This window comes from Myxocyprinus asiaticus, chromosome 40 (genome assembly GCF_019703515.2).
Source record: "Myxocyprinus asiaticus isolate MX2 ecotype Aquarium Trade chromosome 40, UBuf_Myxa_2, whole genome shotgun sequence".
NCBI lineage: Eukaryota > Metazoa > Chordata > Actinopteri > Cypriniformes > Catostomidae > Myxocyprinus > Myxocyprinus asiaticus.
The window spans coordinates 15,097,480-15,121,399 of record NC_059383.1 but is presented as its reverse complement, the minus strand read 5'-3'; the positions used below and the strand labels follow the sequence as shown (position 1 = coordinate 15,121,399).

Below are 23,920 nucleotides of genomic sequence, written 5' to 3'. Positions count from 1 at the left end.
AAGCCTATTTTAGGACCATTAAGATTTTTTGCATTGTGACATTACTTTCATGACAATCAAGCACATTTCCCCTCCAATTCTCATTACTGTAATGCATCCACACATTTACACATCTTTTTCAGTGGTGACTGTCAACAGGTTCCTTTTCATTAAGGTCTCAAATAAATGACAGTAATAGTATGATTTTTTTATATTTACAAAGTAAGAACTGAAAGCAGTACAACCGATACTACCATGATGTATAAATATATAATTTAAACAATAATTATATTAATTCTGTATAACATTCTATTATATTTAGTACTCTTAAATTCTATAATTATTTTTTCGCATTACATTAATGAGAACAAGTTTTTTGCATTATGATAATACAAATTAATGGGGGAAGTCTTAAAGGTATAGTTTACCCAACAATGAAAATTCTCTCATGATTTACTCAACCTCACGCCATCCCAGATGTGTATGACTTTCTATCTTCTGCAGAACACAAATTAAGATTTTAGAAGAATATTTCAGCTCTGTAGGTCCTCACAATGCAAGTGAATGGTTGCCAAAATTTTGAAATAATCCACATAAAGGCAGCATAAAAGTACTCCATATGACTCCAGTGGTTAAATCCATGTGTTCAGACATGATATGATAGATGTGGGTGAGAAACAGACCAATATTTAAGTAATTTTTTGTCATAAATGTGAATCACCAAAAACAGAAGAATGAGAAAGTGAAAGTGGAAATTGACTTAGCAGGGAGGAGAATTTATATTTTTTAAAAAAGGACTTAAATATTGATCTGTTTCTTACCCACACCGATCAAATCACTTCAGAATATATGGATTTAACTACCAGAGTCGTCTGGAGTACTATTATTTTGCCCTTATGTGGATTTTGGAGCTTCAAAATTTTGGCACCCATTCACTTGCATTGTATGTACACTGGCAGCCAAAAGTTTGAAATAATTTTCAGAAGGAAATTGGTACTTTAATTCACCAAAGTGGCATTCAACTGATCACAAAGTATAGTCAGGACATTACTGATGTAAAAAACAGCAACATCACTATTTGAAAAAGTCATTTTTGATCAAATCTAGACGGGCCCCCCAGCAGCCATCACGCCAACACCTTATCCTTGAGTAATCATGCTAAATTGCTAATTTGGTACTAGAAAATCACTTGCCATTATATCAAACACAGTTGAAAGCTGTTTTGTTCATTAAATGAAGCTTAACATTGTCTTTGTGTTTTTTTTTTGAGTTGCCACAGTATGCAATAGACTGACATGTCTTAAGGTCAATATTAGGTCAAAAATGGCAAAAAAAGAAACAGCTTTCTCTAGAAACTCGTCAGTCAATCATTGTTTTGAGGAACGAAGGCTATGCAATGCTTGAAAGTGCAATACTTGAAAAGGTGTACACTACAGTCTTCAAAGACAAAGGACAACTGGCTCTAACAACGACAGAAAGAGATGTGGAAGGCCAGATGTACAACTAAACAAGTACAACAAATAAGTACATCACAGTCTCTAGTTTGAGAAATAGACGCCTCACATGTCCTCAGCTGACATCTTCATTGAATTCTACCTGCTCAACACCAGTTTCATGTACAACAGTAAAGAGAAGACTCAGGGGTGCAGGCCTTATGGGAAGAATTTCAAAGAAAAAGCCACTTTTGAAACAGAAAAACAAAAAGAAAAGGTTAGAGTGGGCAAAGAAACAGACATTGGTCAACAGGTAATTGGAAAAGAGTGTTATGGATCTTAACCCCATTGAGCTTTTGTGGGATCAGTTAGACTGTAAGGTGCGTGAGAAGTGCCCGACAAGACAGCCACATCTATGACAAGTGCTACAGGAAGTGTGGGGTGAAATGTCACCTGAGTATCTGGACAAACTGACAGCTAGAATGCCAAGGATCTGCAAAGCTGTCATTGCTGCACGTGGAGGATTTTTTGATGAGAACTCTTTGAAGTAGTTTAAGAAGTTCTGAACATTTTTTTCAAATTGTAATAGTAATTTTTCACGTTATTAAAGTCCTGACTATATTTTGTGGTCAGTTGAATGCCACTTTGGTGAAAGTACCAATTTCTTTCCATAAGAGCAAAATCTGTACATTATTCCAAACTTTTGGCCGCCAGTGTACCTACAGATCTGAAATATTCTTCTATAATTCTTCGATTGTGTTCAGTAGAAGAAAGTAAGTCATACACAAGTAGGATAATATGATGAGACAGTTTTCATTTTTGGGTGAACTAACCCTTTAACTGTCATGACAATAATGTCAAAATGCAAAAAACTTCATGGTAGTTACTTTCTGTAAGAAAAATCTAATTTCTTTTATCTCTCTTTTGATTTAGGTTTTGTGCGGTTCACCCCATTTGTGATAGACAGCTTTTAGCTTGAACTGGTGTGCTGTTTGTAAACTTTACCTCACTCACTTTACTTAAAACAGTCTATCTCATGTTCTTTCTCACTCTTTCACTCTCTTTTAGGTATGCAGAGATGCTTCGTCTCACCCGAGCAGCAACTATATGTCAGAAACAATACCGGATGGTACGAGTTCGGCGGGAGTATCTTAGAATCCGTCAGGCTGTGATCACCATTCAGGCTTTCACCAGGGGCATGTTCATACGCAGAATATATCAGGAGGTACTGCACTCTCTCTGTCTCTCTCTCTCTTTCTCTGGCTTCTTTTTTTCTCTTTCTGGCTTGTACTGCTTTCTCTTAATTAAGATTATTGGAGACATCAAGTATTGAATTCAGACTGCAATGCCACCGACAGTCACAGCATAAACATGCAAACTGATTCAATATCTTGTACACATGGGTATCTGTGTCACTTTGTACGTAAAAGTGATGGGAACAGTAGCACCTGAACACATTTTGAATGGGGAGGGGGCAAATGTGCTGGTTGTGATGCCACAACATGATGAAGGCTTGGCTCATGAATAACAATTAGATTATGCTCAATTATTTTTGTTTTGATAAATATATAGTCTATGTAATCTGTCGGTAGTCTGTGAGAGTATTTGTTCATTTCCAAGATAAAACTCAAATGTTAATAATTTAAAATTAGATAATTAAATAATAAATAGATAATAAATTATAATTATGTATCAAATAAAAACAATAATACAAAATAATTTAAAAAGTTTCAATAGCTCATTGAGTTGCTATTTTTAAATAGAAGTTCAGATATTATGTGATTAACCTCATTCTTACATCTGCCAATGTCTCCTGGGATTTTTTTAGGTAATTTCATAGTGTATTGGGTACAAAATCAGCCATGTAAAAAAGGCATAAATGATACTTGTGCACAAGGGCCAGTTTCTCAAATAAATCCAAAGTTTCAAGCTGTACCTTTTCTGTTTGTCTCTTTTCAGTTCGTGCTCCATCACAAAGCCATGATCATACAGAAGACTGTCCGTGGCTGGCTCGTGAGGAAGAAGTACCTCCACTCCCGAAATGCTGCTATCGTCATCCAGTGTTTCTACAGGCAGGTGCGTGCCAAGCGGCAACTAAAACAACTCAAGATAGAGGCCCGTTCAGCCGAACACTTTAAAAACCTCAACGTTGGAATGGAGAACAAAATTGTTCAGCTCCAGAAGAAGATGGATTACCAGGTACAGGAAGATAATATGACGCATAGATGTCATCAAAACTGATAGAAATGCATACATTTACTTATTTACATGATGCCGAGTATGTATCTCCCCCTTTTCATAGTCAAAGGAGTATAAAACTCAGAATGAGCAACTGGCTGTTGCTAATACCACTCTGGGCTCAGAAGTCAATAAACTCCAAAAGGAATTGGAGACCCTTCGGATTCGGCAAACCGCTGGCACTTCACTGCAGGAGGAGCTTGAGAGGCTAAGGGTGGAGCTCCAGGAAGCCCACACCCAGAGGAAGCAGATTGAAGAGGAGTTCAGCAATGAGAAACAGGGGCTCAAACAGGTGAGAAAAGATGAACTTGACAGATAGTAGTTGATGCTTCAAGTTCTTTTAAATTTTAGTATCATTATTTAAATTCATAATAATGTTCAGATGTTACGAAAACAGTTTTATACCACATGCTCTTCTGTAATCATAGATCAAAAGAGAATACTACAATGTACCTTTCATAAAAGACTTCCTTTTACATAACTAATGTCTGTCATCCCCAAACACAGAAAATGCATGGAAACTGTTTAAGAGATTCAACTCTTGAGTGAATTGTCAGCTGATATGTCTTTTAATGTCCACATTAATTTACTGTACAACATATTTATAACTGGTTCTTGTTTTGATAATAATTAATTTTCTCTGCCTTTAAAGGATTTGATGTAAAGCAATACACTCAAGGATATATACAGTGTGTATATATATATATATATATATACACACACACACACATACTGTATACAGGTATATGTATACTGTATATATATATATATATATATATATATATATATATATATATATATATATATATATATATATACATGTATGTATGTATGTGTGTGTGTATATATATATATATATATATATATATATATATATATATATATATATATTACACTGGTGACCAAATGTTTGGAACAATGTACAGATTTTGCTCTTATGGAAAGAAATTGGTACTTTTAAGTGGCATTCAACTGATCACAATGTATAGTCAGGACATTAATAATGTGAAAAATTACTATTACAATTTGAAAGAAATGTTTAGAACTTCTTAAACTACTTCAAAGAGTTCTCATCAAAAAATCCTCCACGTGCAGCAATGACAGCTTTGCAGATCCTTGGCATTCTAGCTGTCAGTTTGTCCAGATACTCAGGTGACATTTCACCCCACGCTTCCTGTAGCATTTACCATAGATGTGGCTGTCTTGTCAGGCACTTCTTACGCACCTTACAGTCTAACTGATCCCACAAAAGCTCAGTGGGTTTAAGATCTATAACACTCTTTTCCAATTATTTGTTGCCCAATGTCTGTGTTTCTTTGCCCACTCTAACCTTTTCTTTTTGTTTTTCTGTTTCAAAAGTGTCTTTTTCTTTGCAATTCTTCCCATAAGGCCTGCACCCCTGAGTCTTCTCTTTACTGTTGTACATGAAACTGGTGATGAGCGGGTAGAATTCAATGAAGCTCTCAGCTGAGGACATGTGAGGCGTCTATTTCTCAAACTAGAGACTGTGATGTACTTATTTGTTGTACTTGTTTAGTTGTACATCTGGCCTTCCACATCTCTTTCTGTCCTTGTTAGAGCCAGTTGTCCTTTGTCTTTGAAGACTTTAGTGTACACCTTTGTGTGAAATCTTCAGTTTTTTGGCAATTTCAAGCATTGCATAGCCTTCATTCCTCAAAACAATGATTGACTGACGAGTTTCTAGAGAAAGCTGTTTCTTTTTTTGCCATTTTTGACCTAATATTGACCTTAAGACATGTCAGTCTATTGCATACTGTGACAACTCAAAAACAAAGACAATGTTAAGCTTCATTTAACGAACCAAATAGCTTTCAACTGTGTTTGATATAATGGCAAGTGATTTTCTAGTACCAAATTAGCAATTTAGCATGATTACTCAAAGATAAGGTGTTGGAGTGATGGCTGCTGGAGATGGGGCCTGTCTAGATTTTATCAAAAATGACTTTTTCAAATAGTGATGGTGCTGTTTTTTTACATCAGTAATGTCCTGACTATACTTTGTGATCAGTTGAATGCCACCTTGGTGAATTAAAGTACCAATTTCCTTCAGAAACAGCTAAATCTGTACATTATTCCAAACTTTTGGCCGCTAGTGTATGTATGTATGTGTGTATATCTATATCTATATATATATATATATATATATATATATATATATATGTATGTATGTATGTATGTATGTGTGTGTGTGTGTGTGTGTGTGTGTGTATATGTACATGTATATGTATGTATATATACAGTTGTGCTCAAAAGTTTGCATATCCTGGCAGAAATTGTGAAATTTTGGCATTGATTTTGAAAATATGACTGATCATGCAAAAAAAATGACTTATTTAAGGACAGTGATCATATGAAGCCATTTATTATCACATAGTTGTTTGACTCCTTTTTAAATCATAATGATAACAGAAATCACCCAAATGCCCCTGATCAAAAGTGTACATACCCTTGAATGTTTGGCCTTGTTACAGACACAAAAGTTGACACACACAGGTTTAAATGGCAATTAAAGGTTAATTTCCCACACCTGTGGCTTTTTAAATTGCAATTAGTGTCTGTGTATAAATAGTCAATGAGTTTGTTAGCTCTCACGTGGATGCACTGAGCAGGCTAGATACTGAGCCATGGGGAGCAGAAAAGAACTGTCAAAAGACCTGCGTAACAAGGTAATGGAACTTTATAAAGATGGAAAAGGATATAAAAAGATATCCAAAGCCTTGAAAATGCCAGTCAGTACTGTTCAATCACTTATTAAGAAGTGGAAAATTCAGGGATCTCTTGATACCAAGCCAAGGTCAGGTAGACCAAGAAAGATTTCAGCCACAACTGCCAGAAGAATTGTTCAGGATACAAAGAAAAACCCACAGGTAACCTCAGGAGAAATACAGGCTGCTCTGGAAAAAGATGGTGTGGTTGTTTCAAGGAGCACAATACAACGATACTTGAACAAAAATGAGCTACATGTCGAGTTGCCAGAAAGAAGCCTTTACTGCACCAATGCCACAAACAAGCCCGGTTACAATATGCCCGACAACATTTTGACACGCCTCACAGCTTTTGGCACACTATAATTTGAAGTGACGAGACCAAAATAGAGCTTTATGGTCACAACCATAAGCGCTATGTTTGGAGAGGGGTCAACAAGGCCTATAGTGAAATGAATACCATCCCCACTGTAAAGCATGGTGGTGGCTCACTGATGTTTTGGGGGTGTGTGAGCTCTAAACGCATGGGGAATCTTGTGAAAATTGATGACAAGATGAATGCAGCATGTTATCAGAAAATGCTGGCAGACAGTTTGCATTCTTCTGCACGAAAGCTGCGCATGGGACGCTCTTGGACTTTCCAGCATGACAATGACCCTAAGCACAAGGCCAAGTTGACCCTCCAGTGGTTACAGCAGAAAAAGGTGAAGGTTCTGGAGTGGCCATCACAGTCTCCTGACCTTAATATCATCGAGCCACTCTGGGGAGATCTCAAACGTGCAGTTCATGCAAGACGACAAAAGACTTTGCATTTCTTGGAGGCATTTTGCCAAGACGAATGGGCAGCTATACCCCCTCCAAGAATTTGGGGCCTCAGACAACTATTACAAAAGACTGCATGCTGTCATTGATGTTAAAGGGGGCAATACACAGTATTAAGTACAAAGGGTATGCAGACTTTTGAACAGGGGTCATTTTATTTTTTTCTTTGTTGCCATGTTTTGTTTTATGATTGTGCTATTCTGTTATAACCTACAGTTGAATATGTATCCCATAAGAAATAAAAGAAATGTGTTTTGCCTGCTTACTCATGTTTTCTTTAAAAACGGTACATATATTACCAATTCTCCAAGGGTATGCAAACTTTTGAGCACAACTGTATATGACTTGTTAAATCATGATGCCGCGGATGGCCGCCTCGGCATGGAGCTCTCCACTTCTTTTGCTGCTTTTGTTTGTTTCTCCTGTGTTTAGTAATTTATTTCAGATCTGTTTTACCAGAGACAAGCTGCTGAATATTCGGTAGCACATGCCAGACAATCTTTTACCAGTTTTTGATTATTCGGACGTTTTGCTGGACATTTTAGTTGGAAGAGCAGCGGTGCTGTACGAGTGCGTTAAAGATCCAAGCGTGGGAATGTTCAAGCTCCGACAGCGCGGCTTGTGAACCATGTTGCCAAGCATCCATCTAGCAAATGTCTGCTCTCTTCCTAACAAAATGGACAAATTATTTCTCCTCACCTGCAAAAATAAGGACTTCACAAATTCTGCTGCATTGTGCTTCACGGAAACCTGGCTGAGTGAAACCATTCCGCATTACATCTACCGGGCTTCCAGCTGTCCAGAACGTATCGCATTGCAGAGTTAACAGGGAAAACGAGAGGTGGTGGAACATGTTTTTACATCAGTGAATGTTAGTGTACAGATGTAACAATGCTGAAGATGTGCTGTCCTAATTTAGATGCACTCTTCATAAACTGTAAACCTTTCTACTCGCAGCGGGAGTTTTCCTTGTGTGTTTATATTCCTCCACACGTGTGTGTGAGCGCAGTGCTGCAATAGCTGGCTGATCAGATCAAAGACATAAAACAACAATACCTGGACTCACTTATTATTCTTGGTGATTTTAACAAGGCAAATCTCACACATGAACTACCCAAATACAGACAGCACATTACATGCCCCACCAGAGACAGAAATATATTGGATCATTGCTATACAACAATAAAGGATGCATATCGCTCTGTCCCTCAAGCAGTTTTGGTACTCCCTGATCACCTGTAGTAAGGACTGTAAAGAGATAGACCAATGAAGCAGAGCTGGAACTACAAACCTGCTTTGACTGCACTGATTGGAGTGTTTTTGAACCTGCAGACACCAATCTGGATGAGCTCACAGATACTGTGACATCATATATCAGTTTCTGTGAGGATATGTGCATTCCTACTAGGACTTATTTAACATACAACAACGACATACCATGGTTTACAACAAAACTCAGGCAGCTTCATCAGGCCAAAGAGGATGCTTACAGATGTGGGGATAAAATCTTGTGTAAACAGACTGACAGAGGAGATCAGAGTGGCTAAAAGAAGATATTCTGAAAAGCTGAAAAATCAGTTTTCATCTAATGACCCTGCATCAGTGTGGAGAGGCCTGAAAGATTTTACCAACTACAAGACACCATCCCCCAACACTGAAGGGAATCAACAATTGGCTGACGACCTAAATGTGTTTTACTGTAGATTTGAAAAGCCCAGTTTCACACCCCACACCCACTCTGACCTTCACAGCACACAAACATTTACACCTCTACTCTACCTGCACTTAAGATCTGTGAAGAAGATGTGTGCCGGGTCTTCCGGAAACAGAACACAAGAAAAGCACAGGGCCCAGATTGTGTTTCACCCACTTGTCTAAAATCCTGTGCTGACCAGCTTGCCCCCATCTTCACACAGATCTTCAACAGATCACTGGAGCAGTGTGAAGTTCCCTACTGCTTCAAATGCTCCACAATCATCCCTGTCCCAAAGAAACCCAAGATCAAAGGAATTAATGACTACAGACCCGTCGCTCTGATGTCTGTGGTCATGAAGTCATTTGAGAGGCTGGTGTTGGCCCACCTGAAGGACATCATTGAAATCTTCCAGCACTTATCAAGCAAACAGGTCTGTGGATGATGAAGTCAGTATGGGACTGCATTACATACTTCAACATTTAGACAGACCAGGGACTTATGCTAGGATACTATTTGTTGACTTCAGTTCGGCTTTTAACACCATCAACCCCACTCCTATGGACTAAATTAACTCAGCTCTCTGTTCCTGCCTCTCTCTGTCAGTGGATCACCAGCCTTCTGACAGTCAGGCAGCAGCTAGTGAGAATGGGAAAATTCACCTCTAGCACATGTACAGTCAGTACTGGTGCCCCCCAGGGATGTGTACTCTCCCCACTACTCTTCTCCCTGTACACAAATGACTGCCCTGCCAAGGACCACTCTGTTAAGCTCCTGAGGTTTGCAGACGACACTACTATCATCGGCCTCATCCAGGATGATGATGAGTCTGCATACAGAAGGGAAGTTGAACAGCTGGCTGTCTGGTGCAGTCAAAACAACCTAGGGCTGAACATGCTTAAAACAGTGGAGATGACAGTGGACTTTAGGAGGAACACCCAAACATTGACCCTGCTCACCATTCTGAACAGCACTGTGGCAGCAGTGGAGTCATTCAGGTTCCTGGGCGCTACCATCTCACATGAGTTGAAGTGGGAGGCCCACATAGACTCAATTTTGAAAAAACGCCCAGCAGAGGTTGTACTTCCCTCGCCAGCTGAGGAAGTTCAATCTGCAACAGGTGCTGCTGATACAGTTCTACTTAGCAGTCATTGAGTCTGTCCTTCGCACTTCTATAACTGTCTGGTTTGTTTCAGCTACCAAGTCAGACATCAGATACTTCAAAGGATAGTTCGGACTGCTGAGAGGATTATTGGTGCTCCCCTACCCACCCTGCTAGAACTGTACACACATCCAGAGTTACGAAAAGGGCTGGTAAAATCACTCTTGACCCCATTCACCTAGCACACTTCCATTTCAAACTGTTGCCCTCTGGCCGACACTACAGAGCACTAAACACCAGAACAGCCAGGTACAGGAACAGTTTTTTCCCTCAGGCCATCCACCTCATGAACAGTTAAAACTGCCCCCAAATACTTTCCATTTTTCAATACAACCATGTGCAATATTCAGTCCATCCATTCCTACATATATCCATATTTCATTTATATTCTTTAACATATCCTACCTCTTCTTCAATGTATTACATCACCTGCACATAACTGTATATCTGTATATAAAATATTCAAACAATATTATTGCTCTATTGTATATTTCTCTTTTTTTTTTCATCTGTTATATCTTAATTTTTTATTTTTATATCACTGTATATATGTTTAAATGTATATGTTTGTATGTATGTATGTATATATGGTTGAATTTGCACTGGAAGCTTCTGTCACCATGACAAATTCCTTCTGTAAGCATACTTGGCAATAAAGCTCATTCTGATTCTGATATATATATATATATATATATATATATATATATATATATATATATATATATATATATATATATATATATAGATAGATAGATAGATAGATAGATATACAGTTAAAGTCAGAAGTTTACATACACTAAGTTTACTGTGCCTTTAAGCAGTGTGGAAAATTCCAGAAAATGATGTCAAGCCTTTAGGTAATTAGCCAATTAGCTTCTGATAGGCTACTTGGAGTCAACTGGAGGTGTACCTGTGGATGTATTTTAAGGCCTACCTTCAAACTCTGTGCCTCTGCTTGAAATCATGGGAAAATCAAAAGAAATCAGCTAAGACCTCAGAAAAAAAGTGTGGACCTCCACAAGTCTGGTTCATCCTTGGGAGCAATTTCCAAATGCCTGAAGGTACCACGTTCATCTGTACAAACAATAGTATGCAAGTATAAACACCATGGGACCACGCAGCCATCATACCGCTCAAGAAGTAGACGCATTCTGTCTCCTAGAGATGGACATAGTTTGGTGCCAAAAGTGCAAATCAATCCCTGAACAACAGCAAAGGACCTTGTGAAGATGCTGGAGGAAACAGGTAGACAAGTATCTATATCTACAGTAAAACGAGTCCTATATCGACATAACCTGAAAGGCTGCTCAGCAAGGAAGAAGCCACTGCTCCAAAACTGAAACAAAATGGAACTTCTTGGCCATAATGTCCATCGTTATGTTTGGAGGAAAAAGGGTGAGGCTTGCAAGCCGAAGAACACCATTCCAACCGTGAAGCATGGGGGTAGTAGCATCATGTTGTGTGGGTGCTTTGCTGCAGGAGAGACTGGTGCACTTCACAAAATAGATGGCATCATGAGGAAGGAAAATTATGTGGATACATTGAAGCAACATCTCAAGACATCAGCCAGGAAGTTAAAACTCGGTCACAAATGGGTCTTCCAAATGGACAGTGACCCCAAGCATACTTTCAAAGTTGTGGCAAAATGGTTTAAGGACAACAAATTCAAGGTATTGGAGTGGCCATCACAAAGCCCTGACCTCAATCTGATAGAAAATTTGTGTGCATAACTGAAAAGGCGTGTGCGAGCAAGGAGGCCTACAAACCTGAGGAATGGGCCAAAATTCCAGCAACTTATTGTGAGAAGCTTGTGGAAGGCTACCCAAAACGTTTGACCCAAGTTAAACAATTTAAAGGCAATGCGACCAAATACTAACAAAGTGTATGTAAACTTCTGACCCACTGGGAATGTGATGAAAGAAATAAAAGCTAAAATATATCATTCTCTCTACTGTTATTCTGACATTTCACATTCTTAAAATAAAGTTGTGACCCTAACTGACCTTAGACAGGGAATGTTTTCTACGATTAAATGTCAGGAATGGTGAAAAACTGACTTTAAATGTATTTGGCTAAGGTGTATGTAAACTTCTGACTTCAGTTGTATGTCGTAAAACCAGAGGTCAGGTTCCTCTTTAGTTTTTTTCGTTTTGTTTTTTTTACCACTAAATAACATTGAAAGGAGTTTTTTCTTGCTGCAGTCACTTTAGCTCACTCTCTTGTTGCTTTAAGACATTAAGGCATGCTTTTCTATAAAGCTGCTTTGAAACAATGTGTATTTTTCTCAAGAAAAACATGAACATTGTGAGTTCATATGAGTTTTTCCTTATTACAGTAAAATAAATGCAGTGCTGTTTGTTACTTTATTACAGAGCTGTACTTTGTGTTTCCAATGATAGACACTGTTTTGTCATTTAAGATTTAAAATATATTTATGCTGAATCCTTAAATAAGTTTTGAGCAAACCGTTTTTTTTTTTTTTTTTTTTTTTTTTTAATCGTATCGTAAAGTTAAATTTGTGTATCATTACATGCTATATATATATATATATATATATATATATATATATATATATATATATATATATATATATATATACACACACCTGTGTGTGTGTGTGTGTGTGTGTGTGTGTGTGTGTGTGTGTGTGTGTGTGTGTGTGTGTGTGTGTGTGTATTTTTTTTTTTTTCCAGTTGAAGTCAGACGTTTACATACACCTTAGCCAAATACATTTAAAGTCAGTTTTTAACCATTCCTGACATTTAATCGTAGAAAACATTCTGTGTTAGGTCAGTTAGGATCACTACTTTATTTTAAGAATGTGAAATGTCATAATATTACTTGAGAGAATGATTTATTTCAGATTTTATTTCTTTCATTACATTCCCAGTGGGTCAGAAGTTTACATACACTTTGTTAGTATTTGGTAGCATTGCCTTTAAATTGTTTATCTTGGGTCAAATGTTTTGAGTAGCCTTCCACAAGCTTCTCACAATAAGTTGCTGGAATTTTGGCCCATTCCTCCAGACAGAACTGGTGTAACTGAGTCAGATTTGTAGGCCTCCTTGCTCGCACACGCTTTTTCATTTCTGCCCACAAATCGGATTGAGGTCAGGGCTTTGTGATGACCACTCCAATACCTTGACTTTGTTGACCTTTAGCCATTTTGCCACAACTTTGGAGGTATGCTTGGGGTCATTGTCCATTTGGAAGACTCATTTGCGACAGAGTTTTAACTAGTTTTTTCTGAGGTCTTGGCTGATTTCTTTGGATTTTTCCATGATGTCAAAGCAAAGAGGCACTGAGTTTGAAGGTAGGCCTTAAAATACGTCCACTGGTACGCCTCCAATTCAGTACACCACCGATCAGAAGCTAATTGGCTAATTGTCTAAAGGCTTGACATCATTTCTGGAATTTTCCAAGCTGCTTAAAGGCAGAGTTAACAGTGTATGTAAACTTCTGACGCACTGGAATTGTGATATAGTCAATTAAAAATGAAACAATCTGTCTATAAACAATTGTTGGAAAAATTACTCGTCATGCACAAAGTAGATGTCCTAAATGACTTGCCAAATCTATAGTTTGCTAATATTAAATCTGTGGAGTGGTTAAAAAATTTGTTTTAATGACTTCAAACTAAGTGTATGTAAACTTCTGACTTCAACTATATATATTGTATGGGGGTCCAAAAGTCTGAGATCACTAGTGAAAGTGCTTTTTTATGCAATTTCTTATTTAAAATGTATTGTCCATTACAGATTATGTTATCAGCAACAAATGAAAGTGAAAAAGTTTTAATTGAAAATTTTACATGAAATTTTAGAATAGCAATACTAAAAGTAATACTAGAAATAGTGCATAATTTTAATATTTCTTATTTATTTTATTTCATACTGGTTCTTTGTTTAAAATATTACTAAATCCTAAAACTTTCTTTTTATTTCCAGGTTAAAATTATATTTGAACTCTCATATTTTCAATGTGGTCTCAGAATGTTAGACACAGAATACGGTATAATATATAATATATATGATTTTACTTATATTATACTCAAATAAAATATTGTTGTTGTTATTGTTAAAATAATCTGGAGAGGCTACCTTGCAGTGTCTCACAGGGTCTTTAGTCACAGTGTTTGGACCAAAAGGGTGGTGTGACTCTTTTCTTTTTTTTTTTTCTTCTCTAGAGGGTGGAGGAGCTGGAGAATGAGAACACACTCTTGAAAAAGGAAAAAGAAGAGATGAACCGCAGAATCCAGACCTCCGCTCAGGGTGAGTTTCATGGCTATACACACATACACACACACACACACACACATCGAGCATCTGTGAAGGCATGAGTATCAGGAGATCAGGGATGTGTGGGTTAGCCAGAGGGCTGGGCTGGTTTTGTTTGACGCACAAGAGGGTCTGTGTGCAGAAGTAGGGTGAGAGAGACAGAAACTGCATTGGATTTCAATGGAGCAATGTGACACTGCCTCTGTACCTGCACAACTCAAATCTGACCATTGTGTCCAGCTGGTTCACATGCGAGAATGCTATTTGAAACCCGAGGTTTGGTTTAAATACGCTTTTTATTTGTTTAATGTCGCTTTAACATGTTTTGCACTGATTTTTGAAGTTCTGTTCTCTTTTTGAGACTGGTAAAGTTGTTCAAAGTGGTTCAAAGAGCTGCAAAGAAGTAATTGGCTCTAGGCAACATCTGTTATGAATGCACTGCTTGTTTTGATGACTTGAGTTTGTTTTGTTACACTGTCTTTGGGAGGAAGCATTTTTAAGTATTGTGAAATTCAGTAGGACGATAAAGTACAGTCAAAGCTTGGGTCACAATCAAACTTTTACGTGCCTTTTTTATTTTATTTTTTTATTTAAAAATGCCCATCATTATATCTTGATAAGAAGAGTTAATATAATAGACACAATAGATAAATTAGAAATAAGGGAAACATTTGAGAAAAAAAGGGCAGTTTTGGAAGTACAGAATAAGTCAGACCTTCTTTATCTAGTATGTTCGATATAGAGCTACATGCAATTACTAATTTGTCACTTGTTTCTTATCTCAATGAATTCAGATGAAAAGGGTCAAAGGAAACAATGTCACAGGTTTATTGTACCACTTATCTCCTCATGGAAATGGACTGTTGAATGGATGGCTGTTACATCAGCGAACCACTATCAGTCCATACATCTGATGGCTCCCTTTGAATCTTTCCCAAGTGCCAAATTGTAATAAGAGTCTCTCAAACACACAATAAGTCCTGGGATATATGATGTTGATTTGTGAAAATAAGATGTAAATGGGAAGGACACTAAAAAATGTTGTATTGATGTCATTCCTAGAACAAAATGGTGTGAGTTGTAATTTGAAATGCCCCCTGAATATAAAACTAAAGTTTTTAAAGCTGAAATGTGTCATTTCTGTGCCACTAGCATCACTAAATTGAATTGCAAAAATATACATATTTATTGTTTTTAAATAGGTTTTCCAAACAGTCTGGAATTTAATATGCATTAAATGCAGATATTCTTAGTTTATAAAAGCTGATGCAGGCAGATAACAGCAAAATGAGTGGTGTGTCATCTGGCTTTGAATACATTGTGTCTCACAGGTCAGGGAGGAGATGTGCCTCAGAAGGAAAGCCGTCTGCAGTCTGAGCTGGATGAAGAGAGACTGCGCTATCAGAACCTTCTGAAAGAATACTCCAGACTGGAGCAGAGATACGATAACCTGCAAGAGGAGGTGAAGGTAATGCTGACCAACATGTTGCAAATAGACACGAGATTATGGCTCCAACTAACAATGAATTTGTTCATTAATCTTGCAATTATTATTTTTTCTTTATGCTCTCCTAAACAATGTGCAAAGTGAAGTCTATATAAAGTATTCTACACACTGTGCAAAAACAGTGGTTTAAAATATCACTTGATGTGGCAAGCTGGATGCATGAAACCATATTATTGTGACCTTTGAAGCATTTAAAGGGATAGTTCACTTAAAAATGAAAATTCTGTCATCATTTGCTCACCCTCATGCTGTTCCAGATCCGTGTGATTTTCTTTCTTCTATGGAACACAAAAGGAGATGGTAAGTAGGGACAAATAGCCTCAGTCACTATATACTTTCATTGCAGCTTTTCTCCATACAATAAAAGTGTATGGTGACTGAGCTTAAACATGCTGCCTAACATCTCCTTTGAGTTCCATAGAAGAATTAAATTAATCTGACTTTTGAACAACATGAGAGTGAGTAAATGATAGAATTTCATCTTTGGGTGAACTAACCCTTTAAAATACACATAAGTGCTTCACAGTTTTTCAAATATTTTTTTTCCCATAGATATAGTTTTTCATTACTGTGAAGTGACATCATTGATGAAGCTTTCTGGTGCACAGTGCAAAGGCCCAATCAATAATGAATTTTTTTTCAAAAATGACTGTTTATTATCAATAGTTGATCCAGCCCTACTGTTTTGCTCTTGTTAAATGTTTTCATGAATTTCCACGTTGTAGTTCCACCCCGGCCATCGCCGTAACCCCTCTAACCAGAGCAGTCTGGGCTCGGACTCCAACTACCCATCCATCAGCATGTCAGAAGTTGGAGACACTGATGACACCATCCAGCAGGTGGAGGTAAAGCTATATCTGCCTCAACAAGCCAGACTTTAGGTTCTGATTTCTTACTGACATCTCTGTGATCAGGGAACAGGCTTTAGAAGGCTATAAAGGCACATGAAGAGACCTTTAATGTTATACTCTAATTTGTGTGCTCCTGCAGGAAATGGATATAGAGAAGGCCGCCATGGACCTCAGTGTGTTCATGAAGTTGCAGAAGCGAGTGCGAGAGCTGGAGCTGGAGAGGAAGAGGCTGCAGACCCACCTGGAGAAAGTGGAGGAGTTGAGCAAGCGCAAGGCTAGTTTATTTCTTATGTCTTCTCTGCCTTTATATTCCTCTCACATTGGTCACCAACCTCTAGTTCAGAGTTCTTTTAAAAGGATAGATCATCCAAAAATGAAAATTCTCTCATGATTTACTCACCCTCATGCCATCCCAGATGTGTATGACTTTCTTTCTTCTACAGAACACAAATTTTCAAAATGTGCATAAAGGCAGCATAAAAGTAATCCATACAACTGCAGTTGTTAAAGTCATATCTTCAGAAGTGATATAAGTGTGGGTGAGAAACAGATCAATATTTATGTCCTTTTTTTTACTATAAATCTCCACTTTCACATTGTTCTTTTGTTTTTGATGATTAGCATTCTTCGTGCATAGCGCACCTACTGAGAAGGGAGTTCTTAAATATTGAGCTGTTTCTCACCCACAGCTATCATATCACTTCTGAAGATATGAACTTAACCATTTGAGTCATATATATATAAGCCTTTATGTTCTTTTTGGAGCTTATAAGTTCTGTCTACCATTCATTTGCATTGAATAGACCTACAGAGGTGAAATATTCTTTTAAAAATCTTTGTTTGTGTTCAGCAGAAGAAAGAAAGTCGTACACGTCTTAAAGGGCATGAGAGTGAGTAAATATGAGAATTTTCATTTTATGGTGAACTATTTCTTTAACAGTGGAAACAATGCAAAACAATGCATTGACGATGTTTATGGGTCTACTTTTGGAAAGATGAATGTCTTGCAGTATGACATACTATACTGCATCTAAAAAAAAGATCAGCTTTTTTAAATAGCAAGACTAATTTAAATGGGGGCCTGGGTAGCTCAGTGGTAAAGACGCTGGCTACCACCCCTGGAGTTCACTAGTTCGAATCCCAGGGCGTGCTGAGTGACTCCAGCCTGGTCTCCTAAGCAACCAAATTAGCCCAGTTGCTAGGGAGGGTAGAGTCACATGGGGTTCGTTCTCAGTGGGGCGCGTGGTGAGTTGAGCGTGGATGCTGCGGTGGGTGGCGTGAAGCCTCCACACACGCTATGTCTCCATGGCAACGCGCTCAACAAGCCACGTGATAAGATGCGCGGGTTGACGATCTCAGACGCAGAGGCAACTGGGATTCATCCTCTGCCACCCGGACTGAGGCAAATCACTACACGTCCACGAGGACTTAAAAGCACATTGGGAATTGGCCATTCCAAATTGGGAGAAAAAACTATTTTAAATAATTGTATCTTTACAAATTATTTTGTTATACCTTTTAAAGCTAGTGAAGACAAAAAGGTGATTACAAGACCTAAGATATACACATTCCTTTATAAATGTATACATTTTAACTACCCATATGCTTTATTGAGACACTACTATTAAGAAGTAGTTCATTTATAGTTTATAGGTGAAAAAATAGCTGAAGTGGTTCATTCAAAAGAAACCGGTTCAAGTCTGGCCTCCAATACCTCTGTCTCTCCTAATGAAAAAGTTTCCCTAACAGTGTCCTCCCTACTATCAATAAAAGTAGCAAAAAGGCCCAAAATTAAAAATAGCATGTGTATTACTGTATCTGGAGTGACAGCTAGATATTGTCCCCCTTTTGGCAGTAGCTTACAACATATCAGACCACTGCAGATAAACTCACATCACAGCACGTCATAAACAGCAGTTCATCTTTTCAAACAGCCTCTCTTCCAGACTTGCAACAGCATGGTCCCCTGCCTTATCTTAGTTAGCCTATGTTTAAATTTATTTCTCTCCTTTATGTTACAGGGTAGTGAGGCTAAGAGTTCCACGTCAGAGGACATAAAGGCGGACCTGGCCTACAACAGTCTGAAGGTAAGAGCATATGCATGCAGTCCTGTCCTGCTCAGTGTAGCGGTCACACTGCTCTGCCTCCAGTCAAATGTCTGTCTTAGTGCTCATCGATTTGCTCTGCACTGTTGTTGCTCTGCTGCTGTTGGCCACGCTGCCTGTTAAACTGTGGGTGAGTGGGACAATGCAGCAATGTAAGATTAGGATGTTGTTAGAGAGATGAATTGTGTCCAAATTCAAAAGTAATGACAGGTGATTTCATGGATTTTGCATTTATTTTTGTTATTATTATTTGAGTAAAGTAACTCAATATGCATTTTGTTAATTGAATTGTAGGAAGTGTTTAGAAAGCTGAATTATGCCAGAATTCCAAAAGAATGTCACTTCATTTCTTAAATGTTGTTTTGCATTTAGTATTGTGTCTTAAGTAAAGCAAAGCAATAACGCATTTTGTTAAATGAATACTAAGAAGTTTTCAGAGAGCTGAATTCCAATATGCCCTTATCAAAAGGAATGGCACATGATTTTGTAGATTTGGTTTTGTTTACTTTGGTGTCTTTTATTTGAGTAAAGTAAAATACTGTGTTTTGTTAATTGAATTGTAGGAAGTGTTTAAAGAGCTGAATTATGCCAGAATTTCAAAAAAAGTGTCACGTCTTTTCGTAGATTTTGTTTTGGGTTAATTATTGACTTATTTTTGTAAAGCAAAGTAATACTGCGTTTTGTTAATTGTATAATAGGGAGTTTTAGAGAGCTGAATTATGCCAGAATAGACCTTTTTTACGCTCCGGGTTTTGAAATGTGGAAGTAAAGATTTGCAGGGTAAACTTCGACACCGGTGAATGGGAGATCACAGCAAATATTATTTTCACTCACCCATTTGCTCCAGGAGCAAAAGAAAAAGCCACTCTTACGTTTTAATGACTTTCCAGAAGAGGACAAAAATAGAGATTGGTGGATTAAGACAGTCAGATGGGAGAAGATGCCAAATTTACTGTCACTCTCTCAGTAGCTGTAATAGAAACCCCCTCGCAGCTGTGATAATTAATTTATTAAAAACTAATTCCAGGGTAATATAACACAAAGCACAATGTTATAAATTTACACTCAATATTTAAAACAATTTATAATATAAAAAAATTGCGAGATTTACGCTGATAAATAAAGCTGAAACGTGTCATCACTGTCTGTGGAAAAAGTTTTATATGAGTACAGTGCATCCGGAAAGTATTCACAGCACTTCACTTTTTCCACATTTTGTTATGTTACAGCCTTATTCCAAAATGGATTAAATTCATTATTTTCCTCAAAATTCTACAAACAATACCCCATAATGACAACGCGAAAGAAGTTTGTTTGAAATCTTTGCAACTTTATTAAAAATAAAAAACGGAAAGAAAAAAAAATCACATGTACATAAGTATTCACAGCCTTTGCTCAATACTTTGTTGAAGCACCTTTGGCAGCAATTACAGCCTCGTGTCTTTTTGAGTATGATGCTACAAGATGGCACACCTATTTTTGGGCAGTTTCTCCCATTCTTCTTTGCAGGACCTCTCAAGCTCCATCAGGTTGGATGGGGAGCGTCGGTGCACAGCCATTTTCAGATCTCTCCAGAGATGTTCAATCGGGTTCAAGTCTGGGCTCTGGCTGGACCACTCAAGGACATTCACAGAGTTGTCCCGCAGCCACTCCTTTGTTATCTTGGCTGTGTGCTTAGGGTCGTTGTCCTGTTAGAAGATGAACCTTCACCCCAGTCTGAGGTCCAGAGCGCTCTGGAGCAGGTTTTCATTAAGGATGTCTCTGTACATTGCTGCATTCATCTTTTCTTTGATCCTGACTAGTCTCCCAGTTCCTGCTGCTGAAAAACATCCCCACAGCATGATGCTGCCACCACCATGCTTCACTGTAGGGATGGTATTGGCCAGGTGATGAGCGGTGCCTGGTTTCCTCCAGACATGACGCTTGCCGTTCAGGCCAAAGAGTTCAATCTTTGTTTCATCAGACCAGAGAATTTTGTTTCTCATTGTCTGAGAGTCCTTCAGGTGCCTTTTGGCAAACTCCAGGTGGGCTGTCATGTGCCTTTTACTGAGGAGTGGCTTCCGTCTGGCCACTCTACCATACAGGCCTGATTGGTGGAGTGCTGCAGAGATGGTTGTTCTTCTGGAAGTTTCTCCTCTCTCTACAGAGAAATGCTGGAGCTCTGTTAGAGTGACCATCGGGTTCTTGGTCACCTCCCTGACGAAGGACCTTCTCCCCCAGCTCAGTTTGGCCGGGCGGCCAGCTCTAGGAAGAGTCCTGGTGGTTCCAAACTTCTTCCATTTACGGATGATGGAGGCCACTGTGCTCATTGGGACCTTCAGTGCTGCAGAAATTTTTCTGTACCCTTCCCCAGATCTGTGCCTCGATACAATCCTGTCTCAGAGGTCTACAGACAATTCCTTGGACTTCATGGCTTGGTTTGTGCTCTGACATGCACTGTTAACTGTGGGACCTTATATAGACAGGTGTGTGCCTTTCCAAATCATGTCCAATCAACTGAATTTACCACAGGTGGACTCTAATTAAGTTGTAGAAACATCTCAATGATGATCAGTGGAAACAGGATGCACCTGAGCTCAATTTTGAGTGTCATGGCAAAGGCTGTGAATACTTATGTACATGTGATTATTTTTCGTTGTTTATTTTTAATAAATTTGCAAAGATTTCAAACAAACTTCTTTCACGTTGTCATTATGGGGTATTGTTTGTAGAATTTTGAGGAAAATAATGAATTTAATCCATTTTGGAATAAGGCTGTAACATAACAAAATGTGGAAAAAGTGAAGCGCTGTGAATACTTTCCGGATGCACTGTAGAATATCGTGTTATGGTAGATTTTGTTTTGCGTTTATTTTTGTGTCTTTTAAATGCATAAATAAACGCAATTCTGAATTTTGTTTATTGAACACCAGGATGTTTTTTGCAAGCTGAATTTTTCCTGGAATTAAAAAAAATGGCACATAATTCTGTTGGTTTTGTTTTGCGTTAATTATTTTTTTTGTGTTTTGTCTTTGAGTAAATCAACGCAATACTGCATTTTGTTCATTTAATTCTAAAAAGTGTTTAGCGAGCTGAATTGTGGCAGAATTAAAGAAAAGGTATTTTCTTAGATTTGTATTGTATTTTTTGCATTTATTATTGTCTTTTTTACGTAAAGCAATACTGCATTTTGTTAATTGAATGCTAAGAAGGTTTTAGAGAGCTGAATTATGCTAGGATTCAAAAGGAATTTGTTTTGTACTTATTTCGTGTCTTATTTGCATGAAGCAATGCAATACTGTATTTTGTTAATTGAGTACTAAGAGGTTTTTTTAGGTCAGAATTTGCCTGGAATTAAAGGAATATTGTGAGTGCATTACAAGTTTAGCTCAGTTGACAGTATTTATGGCATAATATTGATTATCACAAACTTATTTTGACTGGCCCCTCCTTTTCTTCAAAAAAAGCACAAATCTGGGTTCCAATGAGGCACTTACAATAGAGGTGAATGGGGGCAATTTTTTGTACATTAAAATACTCACTGTTTCAAAAGTATAGCCACAAGACATAAACAATATGTGTGTAAACAATTGTTTTGTGTGGTAAAATTACTTAATTAACCTTTTCTGTGTAAAGTTATAGCCATTTTAACAGAAGAATTAATGCAAGTGCTTTTACAAAATTAAAAGCTTCACATTTCTGCCTTTAAACCCTCCAAAAATTGACCCCATTCACTTCCACTGTAAGTGCCTCACTGTAACTTCAATTTTTGCTTTTTTTGTTTTAAGAAAAGGAGGGGCAAGTCAAAATTAATTTTTGTGGTAATCAACATTATGCCACAAATGCTGTCGATTGAGCTAAACTTGTATTGAACCCAGAATATTCCTTTAAAAGGAATGGCTCATGAATTTGTAGATTTTGTTTTGCGATTATTTTCATAGTGTCTATTTTTCTAAAGTGATGCAATACTGTGTTTTGTTCATTGAACACATAAGGTCAAACTTTGAGAAGTCGTGGCTTTTGTATTGCATTTGGGGTCTCACGTGTATAACTGTAATGTAATTTTGATCTTCCTCTGACACATTACAAACTCTTACTGCTATCATATCACTGATCATAACTGATATGAGCACAGACAGCTTGTTTAAACCCAAGTGGAGTTCAGTTCAATAGTTTCAATAATTTAGACTCTGACCAGAGGGCAAAGTACAAGGATAAAGACACCAGAACTAGCTAATTCGGGGTTGTGTGGAGCTCAAGGCAATTGAATTATGTAACAAGTTTGTTAGTTTTCTTAAAATGTCTCAACTTTGCAGTGTGTTCTGTCTTATGTAATGATTGCTGATGGTTCTCGCTCAGCAGAGCTCACATGCTCTGTGATTCAGATCAAAGCTTTAGCTGCAGGCTTTAGAAATGGTCAAAATGGCTTCAGTCTGCGTTGTTTGATTTTGTAATCACTCTCTCTGTGTCTCCTTTGTTTGAATGTTTTTCTCTTTCATACACAAAGATGTTCAGGCTTATTTAGAAATGCCTTATATTTCTGGTCTTGAAACGTCATGGAAATAATAAAATGGAAATATTTTAGTAATCTAGTAGACTTGCCCCATAGACTTCCATTGGGAGTGCATTACTGTACACACTCTTTTTCCCTTTGTATCAAAACTGTTTTTGTAAACATTTGTTCTGTCTACAGAGGCAAGAGTTGGAGTCTGAGAATAAGAAGTTGAAGAATGACTTGAATGAGCTGAGGAAAGCAGTGGCCGACAGGGCCTTCGAGAACAACTCATCCAATGAGCTTCAGGAGAGTTACAACCTGCTGCTCAATCAACTTAAGGCGGCCAGTGAGGAGTTGGATGTGCGCAAGGAGGAAGTCCTCATGCTCAAGACCCAAATTGTCAACTCCACAAGCCAGGTAGGTAATACTAATCACGTTGTGAGTCTAAAAACGTTACCCATCCTTTGACATGAATGATATGTAAAATCTGACGTTTATGGGCTACTGATTGGGGACTGACATCAGCATGTGTAGTCATATCTTGAAGTTTGTCATATAGATCAGCATGAGCTAATTATGTAGACCTCAGATGAAGGTATTTTGGTTCGATATTGTCAAACATTGTCTCATCAGCTCACACATCAAAGACTTTC

At 37.8% G+C, this 23,920-nt stretch overlaps 2 protein-coding genes across 2 annotated transcripts in view; one reads left to right on the top strand and one right to left on the bottom strand.

Moving 5' to 3' along the window:
• Positions 1-23,920, bottom strand: part of LOC127430551 (G-protein coupled receptor-associated protein LMBRD2B-like) — a 104,616-nt gene that overhangs the window by 30,968 nt on the left and 49,728 nt on the right. The gene's annotated exons all lie outside the window — the stretch shown is intronic.
• Positions 1-23,920, top strand: part of LOC127430550 (unconventional myosin-Vb-like) — a 99,900-nt gene that overhangs the window by 65,246 nt on the left and 10,734 nt on the right. The window contains exons 20-28 of the mRNA XM_051680370.1: positions 2,481-2,637; positions 3,372-3,611; positions 3,715-3,942; positions 14,240-14,324; positions 15,662-15,798; positions 16,563-16,682; positions 16,828-16,962; positions 18,710-18,775; positions 23,466-23,684. Of these exons, the coding sequence (XP_051536330.1) occupies positions 2,481-2,637; positions 3,372-3,611; positions 3,715-3,942; positions 14,240-14,324; positions 15,662-15,798; positions 16,563-16,682; positions 16,828-16,962; positions 18,710-18,775; positions 23,466-23,684 (1,387 nt within the window). The remainder of the gene's footprint in view (positions 1-2,480; positions 2,638-3,371; positions 3,612-3,714; positions 3,943-14,239; positions 14,325-15,661; positions 15,799-16,562; positions 16,683-16,827; positions 16,963-18,709; positions 18,776-23,465; positions 23,685-23,920) is intronic.